This window comes from Melospiza melodia, chromosome 2 (assembly GCF_035770615.1).
Source record: "Melospiza melodia melodia isolate bMelMel2 chromosome 2, bMelMel2.pri, whole genome shotgun sequence".
Taxonomy (NCBI): Eukaryota; Metazoa; Chordata; class Aves; order Passeriformes; family Passerellidae; genus Melospiza; species Melospiza melodia.
In genome coordinates, this window is record NC_086195.1 from 77,947,707 (window position 1) to 77,966,155 (window position 18,449).

The window sequence follows — 18,449 nt, forward strand, 5'->3', positions numbered from 1 at the left end:
GGGCATTTCAGGGGTGTAAAGCTAAAGGAGAAGGCTTGTATAAAAGTATGAAGCCAGGAGGGACGGCAGGCTGCTGTCAGTAGTTACTCTGAAAGACTTCGCAACTTCTAAGTCGTGATACCAAGTCAGGAGACAATATCAGCGTACCCCGAGGGATTCTACATGGGACATCGGGGTAACGACTGGGAGAATAAAGCTGTTCTAAAAGATCCAGGGTTTAAATCTCGCCTAATAACATAGTAGTACACGCTTGCTAATTAGTCTGAAAGGAGTTACTCATCACTTTTAGCTGTTGAGAATGTCATTTAGCACCTAGGTAGGAAATGGATGTACTGAAAGGAAGTCTGTTGAGACAATTTTACTGTTCAGGATGGTGTAAAAAGTATTTATTTGTGCCATAAAGTATCGTAAATAAGTTACTAATGTAGAGAAAGGAACTACTGCGATTTGTCTGGGCTGGGACTTATGTTAATTGTGCTAATAATGACCGTGTGTTTGATGCTCTGATGGACTCTTCTGCTTAAACTTACTTGACACAGGTTTTATAAAAGGGAGAAATTTTAATTATTTGGCTAAAAGACGCAAAGTGATATCAAGAGTAATAAAGCAACATTTTTTAGCTGGGTGGTTTTTTAGCAGCCTCGTAGCACAGTAGTTCTGTATGAATTACTTCCATTTTATTTCACAGGCTGGTCGCCTGCTGATGCGGAAATTAATGGCAGAGGAGCTGTGCATACCTTGGAACGAAGTCCACTTGCAAAGGACACCAAAAGGAAAACCTTTCCTGGCCAGTAACTTAGTTGGTATCAACTCAAATTACAGCTTCAATGTCTCTCATCAAGGAGATTATGCAGTCCTTGCAGCTGAGCCTGAGCTTCAAGTTGGCATTGATATTATGAAGACTGATTTACCAGGTAATTCATTATGGTGACTGAAGCAGATTCTGCAGTGTTTGAGTACTGAACATTTTCATATTTCCCAAAGAACCAATCTGTGTCCTAGAAATGTAGTGTAATTAGCAGAGGGTGTGTGAATGTTTTGTGTATTTGGGATTTCTAGCTGTTAAATGCACTCCTCATTGTTTATTTTGGGGTGCATTATAGGACAGATACAGATATATTTCTCTTTCAGAGAAACAGAACTCTGGGAAAATAAGATCATGAATCTTTTTATCATATGGGCAGCATCTGCAGATACTTTAATTATGGATTTGCTGTGTGTGAGGCAGAAGGAGGAACATCTTTCCAAACAGGGACAATGGGATCCATCCCCATGAGAGCTTGAGAGACTGTTACTCAGGTGTCCCATATGTATGGACATTTTGTGTGTCAGTAACACAAATTAGCTGTGAATGTGAAGTAATCCTCAGTGAGAAGGGATCATGAGGTGGTCTTGGGAAAAGACTACACTTTACAAACTTTAGCTATTGGCCTATTTATTAGTATGAAATGACTGGATAGGTTGGTGAACTTCAGGATCCAAATTAGGATTGTAGCAAAGTGTGTTTTTAAATACAGTTTTATGGAGGTGATTTAGCTTGCAGATGTTCATCAATGCATAGTCATGGGTTAAAGGAGAAACATACTGGGATTTATGATTCACTGGAATTCTTTTTTTCTTTAGAATCTTCCTTAAACATTTAACCAGATATGACAGTAGTAGCTGTGTTCTTAGAGGATCTTTCTTCTAATTTTTTGGAGTTGCCCGGCATTTTATGCTGCAAAATATGTTGTATTGTAAGGGAGAGGTTCAGGTAAACCCTGACTGGATAACTTTCTATCTGATCACTTTACACCTCTTTAATGACAACTACAAGTGTGTAGTTTTGCACTGTCACATTCAGCCAGGATTCACAGAAGCTTTGGTGCAATCTGAAGTTCATTCCTGTCACTCACACCTGCTGTAGACCCTCACTCTGAGCACAGTGGTCAGCAGATGAGGCCCAGGGCAGCCTTTGGAGAGTCCTCCAGCAGAGCTGTTGTGTGTTTGGTGACAGGAGCTGTGTCCAGTGGGTAAGCCTGCTTTGGTACAGGGCCACACCTGACAGGACTGCAGGAACTCAGGGCCCAAATAACCAGATTAAGCTTGAGGCTGGTGCTTCTGTCATAGCTCTCTCAGGCAAAGCAAGCAAGGTGATGTCCCAGCTGTGTCTCCTCACAGCATCTTGCACATCCTCAGCTTCTTCACTGGGGGAGCAGAGTGACAGAGAGGGCCTTGATGCTGTGCAAACACTGCTGATACCAGTGTGCTATCAACACTGGGTTATGCATAGACATAAAACACAGCAGTCCACAGGCTGCCATGGCAAAGGTAACCCCTGAACCCAGTACTCTTGGAAACACTGTGGTTGGGCTGCCACTGGCCTTACCACAGAACTCGCTAATTTTAATTCCTCATTCCAAAAAGTTTCTAGTTTCAGCAGGTAAACAGTGAAAATCAAAACATTCAAGCTCTTGTATTTGAAGCTTTTCTTGGGAACTGCAAAATTCAAATTTATACAGAAAAATAAAAAAAAATTATATGTGGAAGTAGGGATATCTTACATCCTCTGCTGGTATTTTATTCAGGGGTAAATGTAGCTGGCATTTTAAAGGCATGTTGTCAATGTCCAGCAGACAAGTTTTATGAAGGGTGTTAAACTTTATTTCTGAAGTCTAAAGACTAAGTAATACTTTGAGATCTGATACAGACAGGCTTTAGTGTTTTTGAGAGATGCTGGTGGTTTCAAAAAACTGAACAGTGAAAGATGACTCATATGTCTTCCTTTTTGTAATTATAATTTCTATTTTTGAGAAAGAAATAAGATACTAAATGGAAATGTAATAATTGTATGTTGAAAAGAGAGCCAGTAAATAAGTAATATTAAGGTTAGAACTTCATATTCCAGAGACTATAATTTAAAGCTGGCCATCTTTTCACCTGAAATTATTCTGAGGAAGATTTTTGTCTTAGTAGAATCACCTTCAGCTCTATTTTGTTGCTGGGCTATGAATAAGTAGCACTGACTTTACCAGTATTTTTTTATCTGATAGTTCCACTGAGTGGTGCTCTTGTCCTGCACTTGCTAAGTACATTGTATTTCTGAAGGTGCATCCACTATAAATCTCTTTCCTTGGAACAGCTACAAGGACAAAGAGTTCCCTATGAACAAAGTACATTTCAGTAGGTTTGTTTGTTTTCTTCAGGCACTTGTTTAACTACAAAGTTCTTCTTCTTATGGTGTTATCCAACAGCATCTTGATTGAGGTCTGTTGTATTGTAGCTCTTATATTCCTTTATTGTTCAACCAGTGAGCATGCAAAATCTGCAGTGCAGTTATACAAGAGTATCGTGCAGCTGAAAGTTTTGAGAAATCTGCTGTTTGTATGCTACTATGTAACAAGGAGTCCTGGTGCACATAAACATTTTATGTCACTTCTTAATCCATCCTATGCATTTTTGTTTTACTTATTGTTCATAAGAAATTGCTTCTTTCCATATGACTTGTGCTTCCTTATTAAAATCTGAGAAATGAAACTACTGCAAGACATAGCCTTCTTCAAAGGTGAAGGCTGGCCACACTAGAAGCTATTCTTACCATTGCAAAAAGCAGCAGTTCTACAGAAGTTCCACAGGTGTGCAATGGTTTATCACCTTTTTTCCTCTATTCAGATATTGCAGTAAATACTGTAGTGATGGTAGAAAAGGAAAATATCCTCTTCAGGTATTGTGTGTTGCTACCTTTTGGTTTTCTGGCAGGTTATTGTAGATTTAAATAAGTCTTTCAATTTAATTGTTTTTGAAGAATTACTGAGATCAATGGTTATTTTTCTTCTCTTTAGATCAATTTAAGATGAACTCTTGAGTCATTTGGAAAAATGCGGACTGTCCTGTAAATTTGTTTGTAGAAGTGTCTGTGTACATTATTTGCCCAGGTAATGCATGTGAGTTTATTTTAAGCCTTTCAAAAAAGACATGAGAAGGATTCTCACAATACTATTAACTCCTGTGGAAAAAACTGAGCTTATGTTTGGTTTTTTCACTTATGGAAAAGAAATTCTGCAACAAGTGTCGGCTTGGTTTGAGTGGTGTGTGGGATGTTGATTGACCAGTCACTTGAGCTCTGTAAAGCAGAACGTTTTCAGAGACTTAGGAAATAATTACAGCTTAATAAAAATTGCCTTGAGCATTTGAAAAAAGTTTAGATCTTAGGCTCAAGAGCTTTCCTGCTGTGCAAGTGAATTTCTTTTCATGATGCTATTTTTTAGCTTAGATGGAATTGCAAAGATCAGTAAATTAACAGTTCATTCCGTATCTTTGAAAATCAGCCTGCAATCTTTCTTACATATCCCACTATATTTACTTTGATCCAGATGTCTCCAATATCAGTTTTATTCCAGAATTAAATATTTGACATGCAGTAGAATTAGCTTTTCTCATTAATATTTTGATTTTATGCTAGGCTTGCTTGTTAAAAGACACAAAAGGGTAAATTATCTGCATGTGAATTTCACAGAAAAATTAATTTGATCTAAAAATACTCAAATAAATACTATTTTAAGAAAGTAGGCTATTATGTGCAAACACCTAATTATTTGAAACAGGTTTTCTCTGAGGCAAGAAAATATAAAAAAAGAACTTGACTCATTTTTCTCTTTTAATTCTCATTATCACATTATTGGGGTGAGGTAATGCAAGAGATGATAGAGTTCTTCAAATCAGAGACAGGTCAAATGTGTATATAAGTCCCACATGAAGAAGCTAAATACCATACTTCAGTCTAGCTAGTGGAGGAAAGCTCTCTCTCCAGACAGTTTTAAACTTTGTGCTGTTAATTTAAACTTTGTGCTGTTAATTTTGGTATATTCCTAAGCCTAGTTGAGTTAGGCTCACCTACATCATAGTTCAGATATTTGGCATGTCTTTTGTCTAGCAGCCATGGTCAGTTTTTTAAATTGCAATGCTTCTTTAATTGCTGCATTTCAGCTTTTCAATAAGAATTTCCTGACCTAGAGATAAATTTCAAATCAGATTGTTCTTTAGAGTTCTTTTGTCCTTGAAGTGATTTACCTTAAACAAAGTTTTAACTGTTCCTGGTTTTATTGTTGTATTTCAGTAAATCTTACAGCAGCAATCAGTATCTAATCTTTTACTGCTAGAGATAATCACCAAATTGTTAGCTAATGTTACAGCTTTAGGTGTGTAGGTGCACTGCTTGGAATGAAGAAATTAACAAAGGGTTTGATTTAAATGTTACTTCTTACAGATCAAAGAAGTCATCATTTATCAATACTTCTGTAAGCACATCATTTTTAGATGTGAAGGATGTTAAAACAGCTGATATTCTCGCTGAGCTAAAGAATCACAGTGATGTTATGCACATACACTGAGTAAACAGGGAGACATTTCTTTGTTCTTGTTCTGTTTGCTACTGGGAAGAAACAGCCATCTTAAATGTATTCTTAAAGGATGTATAATATGTAACAATTTCATTGCTGTGCTTTATTCACATTTCTAACACAGTTTTAATTGGAAATGAGACAATTCTGTAATTGATAAAGCACCAATGCTTGATAAACTGTGAGAGTTGATCTTGTGATTAAATCTCCTCTTTAAAAGAAAATTTCTTTATTTTCCAAATAAACATTCTTAATTCTTTATGATTATTTCTTTAATATAAAAATGTAAAACAATTTGGATTAAAATATAAACTGATGGCAAAATGCAATACTATAAAATTAAGCTGTGAAGAATATATATTTAAAATGAGGAATAAACTAGTGATTAGGAAAAGAAATATCCTAAACTAGGAGGTTTTATTAAAAATAAGAGTTGGAATAAAGCGTAACTATAAAAATGCTTGTCAGATTGTTTTGGTGTTGTGGGTTTTTTCATTCTGCACAATAATCACAATTTATTACTGATTTGGTATTTTGGGAAATTAAGTTGCACAGTCACAATGAGCAGCTAAATAGAACTGATTTTTTTAACAAAACCAAGTGCTTCTTAGCCTTTGACAGTTAGCTTTGGCTTTCCAAATTAAGAAAGTGTAACAGAAGAATCCGATCCAAGGACTAAGGTAATGCAATTACTATGTAGGTGTTAAAAAATTGCCCTCTGAGGAGTTTCTTGCTAACGCTGCCCAGTTCCAATAGCTTCAGCCCTACAGATACATGTATTTGTTGCAAGACTGCAACATAGAAGCTGAGTTTGCTTTGTGTTGTCACAAGCTTATTTAGATATTGGCTGTGCAGGTATTAGAGTTTGGAGCCCTTACTGGTTTCAAGGTTGTGAGACAGCCATTTAGTGACAGACTTGCAGATTTTTTTTTATACTGACTTATGAAATGCTAGAAACTTATCTTAAAAATTTCACAACTCTTCTCAGTAAATATAAGAAAAAATAGTCTCAGCTGTATTTGCCTGATATATTTCCTTTCTAAGAGAAATTCTTATTTTCAACAAGGCAAATATTTTTGTATTTCCTAAATAAAGATGACAGGTTGCTTATGTTATGTCCAGTTTTCAGGAGCGTTTAGGATTGGGAGACATTTGCTAGTTCCATAGGTAGATGCTTTCTTTCCATTTATTGGGTTGGTGCTGGGAATTCTGAGCATTCATAGCTATTATGTGCTGTGTTGTATTTTGATAGAAAATCCAATTTTGTAGTGTATTAAAAAGTTATTACTTGCCCTGCACAGTTTTCTGGTTTGTTCATCAGATTTGTTGGGTTCTGTGTTAAGCATGTATATCTTCCTTTTTCTTTCCTAGTAAAAAGAAATTTAATAAAAGCAAAGCAAACACTTGGAGATGATATCTGCAAGAGTAGATACAGCTGATACAGGTGAATAGACCATTGAAGTTCATCAGTTTTTCATCTGTGGGCCTCTGCTTTTTCATCTGCTTTTGCCATGTTGCAGCACATTTATCTTACACTTGCATCTTTCCTTGTATATTTTGGCTGGATAAAAGACAGCTCCTGTAGTGACAAAATTTAATTTGTGTGATGTTAAGGGGAAGGATGTGGGGGGGCAACATGCCAATGACCAGCTGACTGCTGTCTCTTCTCTGTGAGAAGACCAAACAAAGCAAAAGATGTTGGATTTTAGCTGTCAGGTGGGACAAACAGTCTTCCATCTGCTGGCAAGCCAAACAAATGGCTTTATAAGGTTTTGGTTTTTGGATTTTTGTTCATTTGTTTTTAAAGAATGTCCTTATGTAGGAGAGATTGATTCCCAAATTTGAAACACTAATACTACTTCTCTCATCATGTGGAGTTTTTAGGACTTCATTATGAAGGAGGAGTACAGACAGAAGTGGGAAAGTTTCAAGTGTGAAAAGAAGGGATATTTTTACTGCATTCAGCTATGCAATTCATGTTCTGGGACAGCTTCTGTGCCGTGTCCTGACTTCTGCCATTAAAGAGCAACTCTCATCAGACCTGTTCAGGGAAACCAGCTCGGTTTGAATCAGCTTCTGCTTTCTAAGGTCGCAGAGCTTCCCAGGAAAAATTTGCATTAGTCAGATGAAGGAGGTGTTAGAAAGTATGAATCATGTAGTGAAATTCATGTGGAAGATGAGGATGATTTAGGTACTGAGAATTTGCTCCCTGCCACTCCTTTTATACAATATAGTATTTTATATATATTTTAAATATCAACTGGATTCCAGTGCAAACCAAGGTTTTGCAGTGGTGTTAGCTTCTTAAAGATGGGCCTACTTTCCCAATAATTACTTTGTTGCTAAATACCTAACTTTTTCTGCTTGATAAACTGTGAAAGGGAGATCATAAAATGTAATAAAACTTTTCAGAGATCTGGTGGCTTGGTAGTACTAGGTAGTGTAAGGCTGAAGGTGGTCAGACACCATCTAGTCTTTCTGTTTACATCTGTAGTTGTGTCCTCATGACTTGCTTTATAAAGGAAAACATATATTTATGTTTATTTATATTTCTGTGGTTGTGTTTTAGTGTGATGTAGCATAACTTCCTAACTGTTGAAAGGAAGTAGAGTTCCTGCTATTCTGGCAAGGCAGTGATTGCTGTAACTGTTTGATATATGTTCTGTAATGAGAAACTGATTAAAATGTCTTTTTTGTGGGGTAATTTTTGGTTTTGCTGAAATATTATGGCTACCTAGAGCTCTGTTAGCTGTGGTCATGCAACTTCTTGTAAAGAGCTTAAGCAAGTAAAAGGTATAAGAGTTGGCAAGCACAAATTAGGAAACTTCTTATTTTATTACTGCTCGTTTTCTTATTTGCTATCACTTATTTAGTTGTATGTGCATTTTCCTCAAAGAGTTTGAGGTCCCTGAATCATCTTAGTGATTAAGATCTTTTGTATTTTACATGTTTTTATTTTCTCCACTCAGAAGTAAGCTAAAACCATAAGCTTGCATCCGGGTGAGTTTGTCTGCAAGCTCTTCAATAGCAAGTGTATATTCCAGCTGAACGTTTGGCATGATAACATGCAGAAATATTCTGGAGTCTGGACAAAATTTGAGAGGATCTGGAATTTCTTTTTCAATTTTAAGAATAAATGACAAAAATCATGAGTATGTTGCAGACAGTGTGCTACTTGTCTTTAAATTGATCAGCTCTGCGATATGCTGTTAACAGCTTTTAATTTTATTTCAGGTTTTTTTTAACTAAGTCATAGCTGCTGATTTTCCAGCAGTTTTAGAGTTAGAGCTATATAAGCCATTATGACTCTTTACTTCCTTTTGTTTTATATTGTCTGTCAAGGCAGCTTGCTTAAATTTTCATCACTGCTGTTAGACCCAACCACATTAATGCAGTTGAAACCTTAGCAGTTTCTCTAATATTGCAGAGACTTAATGGTGCTATCTGCAGAGAAAATATAAAACATTATCAAATTATTTCAGTCTCTTTATGGCTGAATTTTCCAGATTGACACTTTTATAATGTGGAAGATGTTGGGTAATTCAAAGGAGGCAATGCCAAATTTTCAGGCATTTTAGAGTTAGTGCTTCTCTGGGGTGTGCCAAGATAAAACACATGGAAGTTAACATGATGAGAATAGATGTTTAACATACATATAATTGGGAGAATTGTGGAATACCAACAGGAAGTGTGGAGGTCAGAGAATCTAAATCCAATTTCCAATTCACATGAAAGCTGTGTGAGCTGGTAGATTGAGAAAACATGAATTGTTAATGTTCTATCTGGTTCTTGTAAGTTACTCATTTATCTCACTAATTATTTGCCTTGTGTTGTTTCTAAATGTCTGTACAAGGGTTAGTTGATATTAATAAACAATTAGGGCTTAGGCATCTGTTGCACAGAAATGTTTTCTCTGTATCAGGTTTCTTTGGTTCCCTTTAGAGATGGTAAAATGTGATCAAATATGGTTGTACACCAAAAGGATTGTCAGCCTAAGCATCCAGGACTTGAACCATCCATCCAATACAGTTGGTTAGTTTAGAAGCTCCATAGCTATCTTGTGTTTCACATTTTAGGTTCACATTTAGCTTTCATATTTTAGACTGAGCTGTTCATGCTTCAGTTGTTTGTTTTGCTGTGTATGTGTCACACTGCCACTTTGCCTGTTTTCCATCTGAAAGTGAACTGATCATATTGATTAGGTATCACTTCTGAATCACTGACCTCTTTCTTTTATGCAGTTCAAGCTGGTGAGGAGGCTGTTTGCATTCTGGGATTTCTGTCATATTTTTGGTTTGGGTGTTTGTTTGGGTTTGGTTTTGTTTGTTTGTTGTGTTTTTTCAGGAGATTAGTTGATCAATGAGGTGGCAGTGGTAGCTTTATAAGCTAGTTTGTTTGGATCTCACCAAACCAAGTTGAGGACTGTAAACTCATAAAACCTGAAGTGAAGATGGTCGGTCATCTACTCTTCTCATTTTTTTTGAGAATGCATGGCATGGTTATAATAATTTTTGATACAAGTTTTGTACCATGCCTTTGTGAAGTATACACTGTGTTACCAAAGCTGACTTAAGATTAACCTGATGTTTGTAAAAATGTAAAAAAGTTCTGTATTAGCCTTATAGATTGTAATTTTCACTATTAATAGCATCAGAGTTTATATGGATCTTAATTCTGATTGCCTTTATCTTCCTACAAATGTAGCTTGTTGGGAATCTTTAGCAGGCAGAAAAATGGGGGGAAATTACAGTGTATTTATATGCTATTTCTACATTTGCAAACAGGACTAGAAAATATAGTCTGTTTTCTTATTTTTCACTCCTGCCTCTTTTTAAAATCAATTTCTATATCTGGTCTGTGGCATTTCTGTTCTACAGGGAAAATGCAAAGCATATTTTTGTCTAGTCTTTAAAAAGGTTTAACAAAAACTCAGTTGTCATTGCAGTGGAAAACATGGCATTATGTATTAATTGAAATAGCTCATGCAAAAAATCCAAAATGCAGACACATATGCACACATAGGAACACACACACTTAACTGTATATAGCATGTTTACAGGCTTAATATTGGAGTCTTTTTTACAGTATCACTCACTATTTCCTCTCATCACTCTTCCTGAAATTTCCAGGGTGTTGTGTGCTTTTAATTTAATGAAGAAACTTAACTTTGGGTTTAGGGTTTATTTATAATGACGAGAATGCAATTTTTGAAAGATTACTTAGTTTATATTCTTAAAGAGCTGATGTACTTAAAAGTTGATTAACAAGGCATGTGTTTTAAAATCAGAGACAGCAGTATGATTAATGCTCAGCATTAAAAGGAGTTAGTTTGTTATTTTGAAGAACTCTATTTCCTGACACAGGCTGGTAAGAAGTACTTACTTAAGAAGTCAGTTTATTTCTGAAACAAGTTGACAAGGGGGAGCTACTTTAGAAATGCAAATTTAAAACCAAATAATTAATTGCTATATGGACTCGTTCCAGTTCTTTCAAATGAAGTTTTTTATAAATTGTGGCAAGTAGTTGGCCATAACTTGAGGCTGTTTTTCTAAATCAAACTAAAAGCAAAAAACAGAGCATTTAAACATAAACTTTCTGCTGCTTCTACTTTTGTCCCCTTCATATCTCCTATGTTGTGAGAGACAAAGGGAAAATTGAAGGGGATTTAGCAAAGGGCCACCAGGTGTTAGAGGGTGGGGAGCTTGACTGACGTAGAAATGCTGATGGAGCTGTGTTTGTTGAACCTGAACAGGTGAAAGTTCTGAAGAGGGGAACCTAATCACAGCCTCCCTGAAATGTAGCTGCAGAGAGGATGTTCATAGTTGTCTTCATGAGGGTGCGCAGGAACAGAGCAAAAGGCAGCAGGCTCCGGTTGCTTCAGGGGGAATTCTGTCTCTGTAGAACAAGTCTGCACCATGAGAACAGCAGAATACTGGACTAGGTTCCCCAGAGAAGGGGTGAAATACTCTGCTTGACAGAGCCCTGGGTAACTCAACAGAAGGCTCTGTTTTTCAACAGAAGGTTAGACCAGGTGGTCTCCAAAGGTGCTTTTCAACCTACACATTCCCCATGGTTCTGTGAATCTGTCTTTCTCTGATACTGAAGCACATATGGAGAAAGGACTACGCAGGCTGTGGAACTGCAGGTAGCTTGTGGAGAATAGGAGTCCTAAGTCTCCTGATCCACTCCTCAGAGCAAAGCAACTGTCCTGCCTTAGGAAACAGGGAGTAAGTGCACTTAAGGACAAAGGGGTGCCCGAGCTTCTCAGAGGAGGAACGTGACAGACGGTGGAAACGGAGGGGAAAGTGCTGTGTGAATTTGAACTTGAGTGTTGAGAAGGGTAGCTGAACAGTTGAAGAAATCTAGGCCAGGAAAAGGGGTGAACAATGAGGAAGAAAGCAGTAGCATATGGGTTTGATATGCACTTGGTGTACTAAATGATTTAAGCATCAAGTATATTCACCACATGTGATAAAGCTGGGGTGGCAGGACTGACAATGCTGGAGCCTTTATATACCTCTGTATGCTGAAGGTAGTGTAGTGTAGTGTGAATAGTTTTGGGTGGTTTTCTCTGGTAGTGCTGGGCTATTGAAAGGAGGACAGCTCTCTGAAAGTAATAGGGGAGGAAAGGACAGGAGGACATTCTGGAATGTTTTGTAGTTTGAATCGCAAGAACAGGCTGGAATCTCACAACTGATGTCTTAAATATTCAAGAAAAGAGAGAAAGGGGAGAAAAAAGTAGATTAGAGCAGGTATTAATGTAGTTATTTGTAAAATGGGCCATACAAACACAGAGGCGAAAGAAAGTACCCTTCTCCAAGTTCAACAATGTTTTTTCTTTTGTTTCAGGAAAGTTGGGTTGTGTTAGTAGATGGATATGGAATTTTGCCTCAGTAATTCATCAAGGCATACTTAACGTTGTGGTTGCTTTTTTTCTTCTACTTTATTTTCTTCAGAGGGAAGGTAGTCCTATCCTTAGACTGTTCTGGATCATTCCATTCATAGCTTAGTGCTTCAACTGTCAACAAAATTCTGTCTTAAGATGTTCGCTTTAAAATGCCATTGAGGGCATCTCTGAAATGTCACTGCCATGTCTTGTGGGATGTATATGTCAGACTTTGCAGTATGGTTTGGAAATTGTGAGAAAACCTGAACGTGTGCTTTAGTGTTACATTGGTTTGGTCAGATCAGTTATTACTGCTGCCAGTACCTGTTTTAATTTACTGCTTAGATAGCTGTAGAAGACAACCACTTTATAGAGGAGGCTTGATGCCTTTACCCATGGTTGAGGATGGGGAACATAAGCACAGGAAAGGAAAGTTCCTTGCCGAGTCAACTCAAAAAAATTACTGGCACAACTAGTTAGAATCTGCATCTCAAGCAATTATTTAGTGAGTGAGTTCTTCAGAGTAGTGTGGTATATGAAGGGGGAAAATGTTTTGGATTTAATATGACTAATGTTATATTTTTAGTAAGAACACTAAGTAACTTATCAAAGAACTTGTCTCGGTATGTGGAATTGTCTCTATCCAGATTTTTATTATCCCTACTAGAGAAAAGAGATTGTTTTCTGCCATTGTCTCTTTAGCCACCTGTAAGTCCAGTTGGACTTGGATGCTTGCATGGGATACTGATTAACACAGGCTATGGGTAGCCAAGCTTGTAACAAGGTTCACAGATTTCAATTTACTATAGAAATGCCATTGATCACTATAACTACACACTGTAGTGTCTTCTAGAAGGCAAATTTAGACTAGTGGGGAAAAGTGGTGTAGCCCCCAAAAAGCTGCTGCAGTGCCACTCAGCTGTGATTATTTTTAGAGGTAGCTTAAATTTAATCTAAGGATTTGAAGGTTTGGTAGTTTAAGGCTGGATTTTTTGGAGGATTTTTTTCCATTGGTATATTTCTTACTGTTATTATGGGCACCTCTCTATCTCCATTTTCTTCCAGAATAAATCCAATCCAAATAGCTAAATGTGTGTGATAAATTCAGAAGACTGTGCTTTTACAAGTGCTTAAAAAAGTGTTCCTTCTGTATCTCACCGTCCAAGGGTGGGAGGCAGAATAGCTTGATAAATTTTGACAAACGGCATGCTATTTTATAAAATGTTACTAGATCAAGCTGTCAGGTGCCAGAGACTGTATATCCTACTTTTGTAGTTGAATATAATTTTTTTATGTTTATATAAAAATTATCATTGGTTAAATACTTTGCCTTTTAGAGAATGCTGGAAATACTACATCCTGTACAACCATCAGCTCACTGCTTTGAGGCTGTATAAATTCAAATTGTGGAGCAGAGTTGGTTCATATTTTTTTTTCTCATGAGTTTTTTTTCTAGAGCAATAATGTGAGGTAATTCATTTGCTTATTATTCCTACTCTGTTAAAATTTCTGTAAATATCTCTGTCTGATTTATAGGTAGTAGCTCAATTCCGAATTTCTTTCACTTAATGAAGCGACAGTTTACTGAAACAGAGTGGGATGTAATCAAGTCCATGAGTAATGAATGGATGCAGCTGGATATGTTTTATCGACACTGGGTAATACTTCTTTTCCTATTTAAAGCCTGCAAATGTTCACATTCTTTTCTGATGTAATTTTTTATTTTCATTATAGTAAAAATGTAATCCTTTTGTATTTGCGCAGAATCATAGAATGGTTTAGGTTGGAAAAGACATCTAAGATCATCAAATCCACCACTAAGCTATGTCCCTAAGCACCACCTCTACCCATATTTTAAAAGATTTCAGGGTCACTCAATCACTTCCCTGGGCAGCTTGTTTCAGTGCTTGAAATGCCATTTGAGGAAAAAGTTTCTCCTGTTATCAAGTCTAAACTCCCTGGTGCTACCTGGTACCATTTCCATGTGAAGATATTTGTGGACTTTATATTTCAGTGATTATTTTAATATCAGAATAACTTTGAGAACCATGGTACAGCTGACATTTCCAATGGGATTTATTAGTAGTTTTAAACACATAGCCAGAACAAGATAAAGCACTTCTATCTCTGTGCACCACTGAATAATTTGAGTTGCATATTTATTTTAATGCAGCAGGTTAGGCTGGGTATAAACTATGCTGATAACTTTTTCTCTTGATAATTCCATCGTCTACCCTCACATTTACAGTAGTGTAAGTCTTAAATTTATTTTATCTGCAATGTGTGCTCAGAATTAATGTTTATAGAGCAGTAAATAGCAGTTTAAAAAACAGCTTGTAGTCAGTATAAATAAAATACATTTTTGTCTTTTAGGCCTTAAAAGAAAGCTTCTTAAAGGCCATTGGAGTTGGAATTGGCTTTAACTTGCAAAGAATTGAATTTAATGTGTCTCCATTGCAACTGGAAATAGGAAAGGTGTATAAGGAGACAAAGATGTTTCTGGATGGAGAAAAAGAAGAGGAGTGGACATTTGAGGTAAAGAAAATGTTTTCACTAGTGATAAGCAGTCTCAACTCCTTATTGTTGCATTGAATGTTTGTTTGTCTTTTTTTTAATTGCAGCTTTGCCTCTTTCCTCTGTAGAACCCCACTGAGCTTATATTAATCAAAACTTAGAATATAAATCTGCAGCATTTTAAAGATTTTTTTTTATATTGCAAAGACACCTCATAGATGGATTAGTCATAATGTCTTTTTTTTTTTTTTCTGTGTCTGGAATATACTTCCTGCACTCTGGGAAGGACATTCCTATGCACGAAGTTCACAGAAATATATTCAGGCCTGATTTCTTGAACAGGTCTAAGATTCTAAAGTTCTTCATCAGAAGGTGTAGAATTGATGGTCTCAATATCTGAGTCTTAGGGTTTGGGCTTTTGTTTTCCTCCTTCAGAGTTACTGGGGCTTATCACTAAAACATCTGTCATTTCAGATTTGGTAAGAAATTATCAGTATCATCTCGGGTAGCTTAAAGGATACATAGGGAAAAAACGGATAGAAACATGTTTACTGATGGACCTGGCAGTGCTGGGTTAACAGTTGGACTTGCTGGCATTGAAGGTGTTTTCCAGCTGAGATGATTCTGATTCATAATGTTCTCAAATTATTTTGTTACCCGAAAAACAAGCTTTAAAAACAAAATAAATGACAGTCCCATATCTCTGCACCCCAGAGGCATGTTTGTTCAACCACTTTAAACAAAGCAAAAAATGGCACAAACTGTCAAGTGCACTTTTCAGTAAGATTATTCAGTTTCAAATTCATATTTGCATTTTGAAAGCACCTATATTATTGTAGACAGCTGTTCCAATAGAGCTGTCTGAATGAGAAATTTCTGCTGTATGTTTATTTTCTTTAGTATACAAACTACATGTACCCTGTGCATGTGGTCTGAAAGAATGAATGTTCCAGTAATGTTTAATTTCAGAGTGTAAGTTTTTTTCACAGTTCATTCCTTCATTCAGCACTCCTGTCCATTTTTGGTTTTGTGTTCCAAGTCTACGCATACTAAATCAGTCCCCTTATTCAATTCCTGTATAGTATAACAATATTAGTATGTCATGGAATTCACTAGTTGGAATTACACTGGCAAAGGAGGTTATTGGGAAAGCCTGTGGTAGGTCTTGTACCAGAATGCTTTCTTGTCGGTTTCTCGGCTGTTTAGGTGGCCTGGAAAGGCCCAGGGTGGCCTTGGACAGCCCAGCGCTTCAAAGGACGTGGAGAGACTTCTGATCTTGTTTCGGTCTCGGTGTTTATTAATTGTTTATCTAAAAGATTTTCTTTCAGCCTGACAGAGGTCTGCTCAGCAGCCAGCCATGAGCACACTGAGAGCCCCCGGGGCGGTCACTTATCTTTATACCCGAAGTTACGTATACAATATTTATAATTTTTCCCCAATGCCTTCTACCCTTATTAACCGGTGCACTTCTAGTAAAGACCAATCCCAAAGTGCCACCATCACCACAGAAGATGGAGGCCAAGAAGAAGAAGAAGAAGAACAGGACACGCCCCAATTCCTCCATCTTATTTCTTTAGACCCCCCTGTACAGAAATCCTAAACCCTGTTTTACACTCTAATTAACTTATCCCTTCACCATTCACCCCAGTGAAATCCTCCCAGTCCTCATACAGGTGTCATCTCCTGTGTAGGATCAAAGTCCAGCCACCAGACACTTCTGGCAACATTCCAGGACTCCCGAGCCCCCCAAGGGTGTTCTCGGCCACTCTGCACCTCCATCCTGAGGTGCCGAGATCCCACACTTTCTGTGTTACTGCAGTGTCCCATGGCCAAGGGAGCATCTGCCTGTCTTCATTGAATTCTGGAACTCCTAATTTTGGTCCTCGATGTGCCTGTGGTTCATTGACAGAAATAGCCTGAAGATGATGATGCAGATAGCTCCCTGTAATACTTAAATGCTTTCTAATTGATTGAATTTTTTCCTAGTACTTAGTAATTACTGCTAGAACATTCATGCAGTTTTTGTCTGAGAAATGTCTCCACTTCCAAGCTTGCCCACCTGCTTCCCAAAAGTGCAGTATTATAATGAGGCAGATTCTTGTATTTCAAAGAAAGGGCTTAATATCAAGTTTCCTTTAAGTACAAGCTCGATTGGGATATAATTTCATTTAAATATCAACATTCATTAAAATTAAATAAATAAAATGTTTTTCAGTTACCAAGCTCTGGAGAGCCAAAAATTATGCATAGCTTTACTTGTTTGTCTCTTCCCAAGTTTTCTTTCAATTTTGTGTTTGTTTTCTTACTTAGAAAAGTCTTTTTTTTCTCATCAGATTTTTTGAAATAACTTTTTGGTTGAAAACACTAATTTTGAGAAATCTGAAAGTGTCACTTGTAAAGACTACATATTACTGATACAGTCTTTTCCTTAGGTTCCCTGTTGTGCCAGTTTTACTTTAGGGAGATTTTTCTATCAAATAAAAAAATATAATGACCTCACTTCTACATTTCAGAACTGCCTATATCTTAGTGAAAGGAAATGATCGAAGTGAGCAAGACTCTTTAAAATTCAGTTATCACATATTTTTGATTGATTTATTTCAGTTTTTAAGAGAAAGATTTTAAAGCTTCTCTTTAAATAGAAGCTAATTTACTAAAAATAGAAGGGAGAAATAAAGGGGATTTTATCCATTTAAGTTACACAAAATATTCTGAAATCTCCTTCAGAAAGTACCATGTAATATGAAAAAGATAACTTTAAATTCATAAAGACCAAGAAAAGATCCTCCACCTTATACTTGTCATGACTAAAAGGTCAAGAGAAATATTAATGAATCAGAACAAATCAAAATTGACACTATTTAGACACCCTGTAACTGTTCACAGTCAGAGCAAAGCCAATTCAAATTGGAGATAGAATTTTCTGTGAACAGTGCAGAAAGGTTTCTTTTATTTCATTGTAAATACCAAATTAACTACTATGTAGTTAATAGTTGACTGTGTGTGGTCCTTTTACCAAGGGCTTAGTTTTGCTAGAAGTATCTTTGCCCTCATTCACACCCTGCATTTTTTGGCTTCAGTGGAAGGCAGTTGATCAGAAATAGGCTCTTCTTGTTTGGTCTTGATGGAAGGATTTAGCTTTAGGGTCTTGGTTTTGTATATTACTCTAGAGATTGCTACGCAGATTCCCTTCAGCTGTTTTGGAAGGAGTTGGAGGAAAAAAAGCTTTGTTTAAAAGCATCAATTTCATTTTAAGATATGACTGCTATACGTGTTGAATATGCTTTATTCATGTAGACAGTACATGCTTTCCTCATTTTAAAAAGGTGACTTTAGCTGTTGCTAAACAAAGGACAGCTAGCCCAGTGGAGAGTGGTAACAGTATTTTGTCAGGGTGTTGATTTAGGATGGAGTCATTATGATGATGGTGATGATGATTATTATTATTATTATGGGTAATTCTGTATGCTCCGTTTACTTCCTTTGAAGAAAATAAACTTGGAAAATTATACTAGTTTTATCTCTGGTATTATACTAGTTTTATCTCTGGTACAGTTAATTTTCTTCTTAGTATCTGGTGTAGTGCTGTGTTTTGAATTCAGGATGAGAGTAGTGCTGTTAACACATTGAAACAAAGTCAAGGACTCCAGTTTCTCATAGTACCCTCCTGT

At 36.7% G+C, this 18,449-nt stretch overlaps 1 protein-coding gene across 3 annotated transcripts in view; it reads left to right on the plus strand.

Annotated features, from left to right (window-relative positions):
* The window catches only part of AASDHPPT (aminoadipate-semialdehyde dehydrogenase-phosphopantetheinyl transferase), a 28,136-nt gene that overhangs the window by 240 nt on the left and 9,447 nt on the right, over window positions 1-18,449 (plus strand). For 2 of the 3 annotated variants that reach the window (XM_063148943.1, XM_063148944.1), the window contains exons 2-4: window positions 689-914; window positions 13,801-13,922; window positions 14,638-14,799. In XM_063148943.1, the coding sequence (XP_063005013.1) occupies window positions 689-914; window positions 13,801-13,922; window positions 14,638-14,799 (510 nt within the window). Of the gene's footprint in view, window positions 1-44; window positions 176-688; window positions 915-13,800; window positions 13,923-14,637; window positions 14,800-18,449 lie in introns of those variants that run through there. The other variant, XM_063148945.1, reaches the window with a different exon arrangement.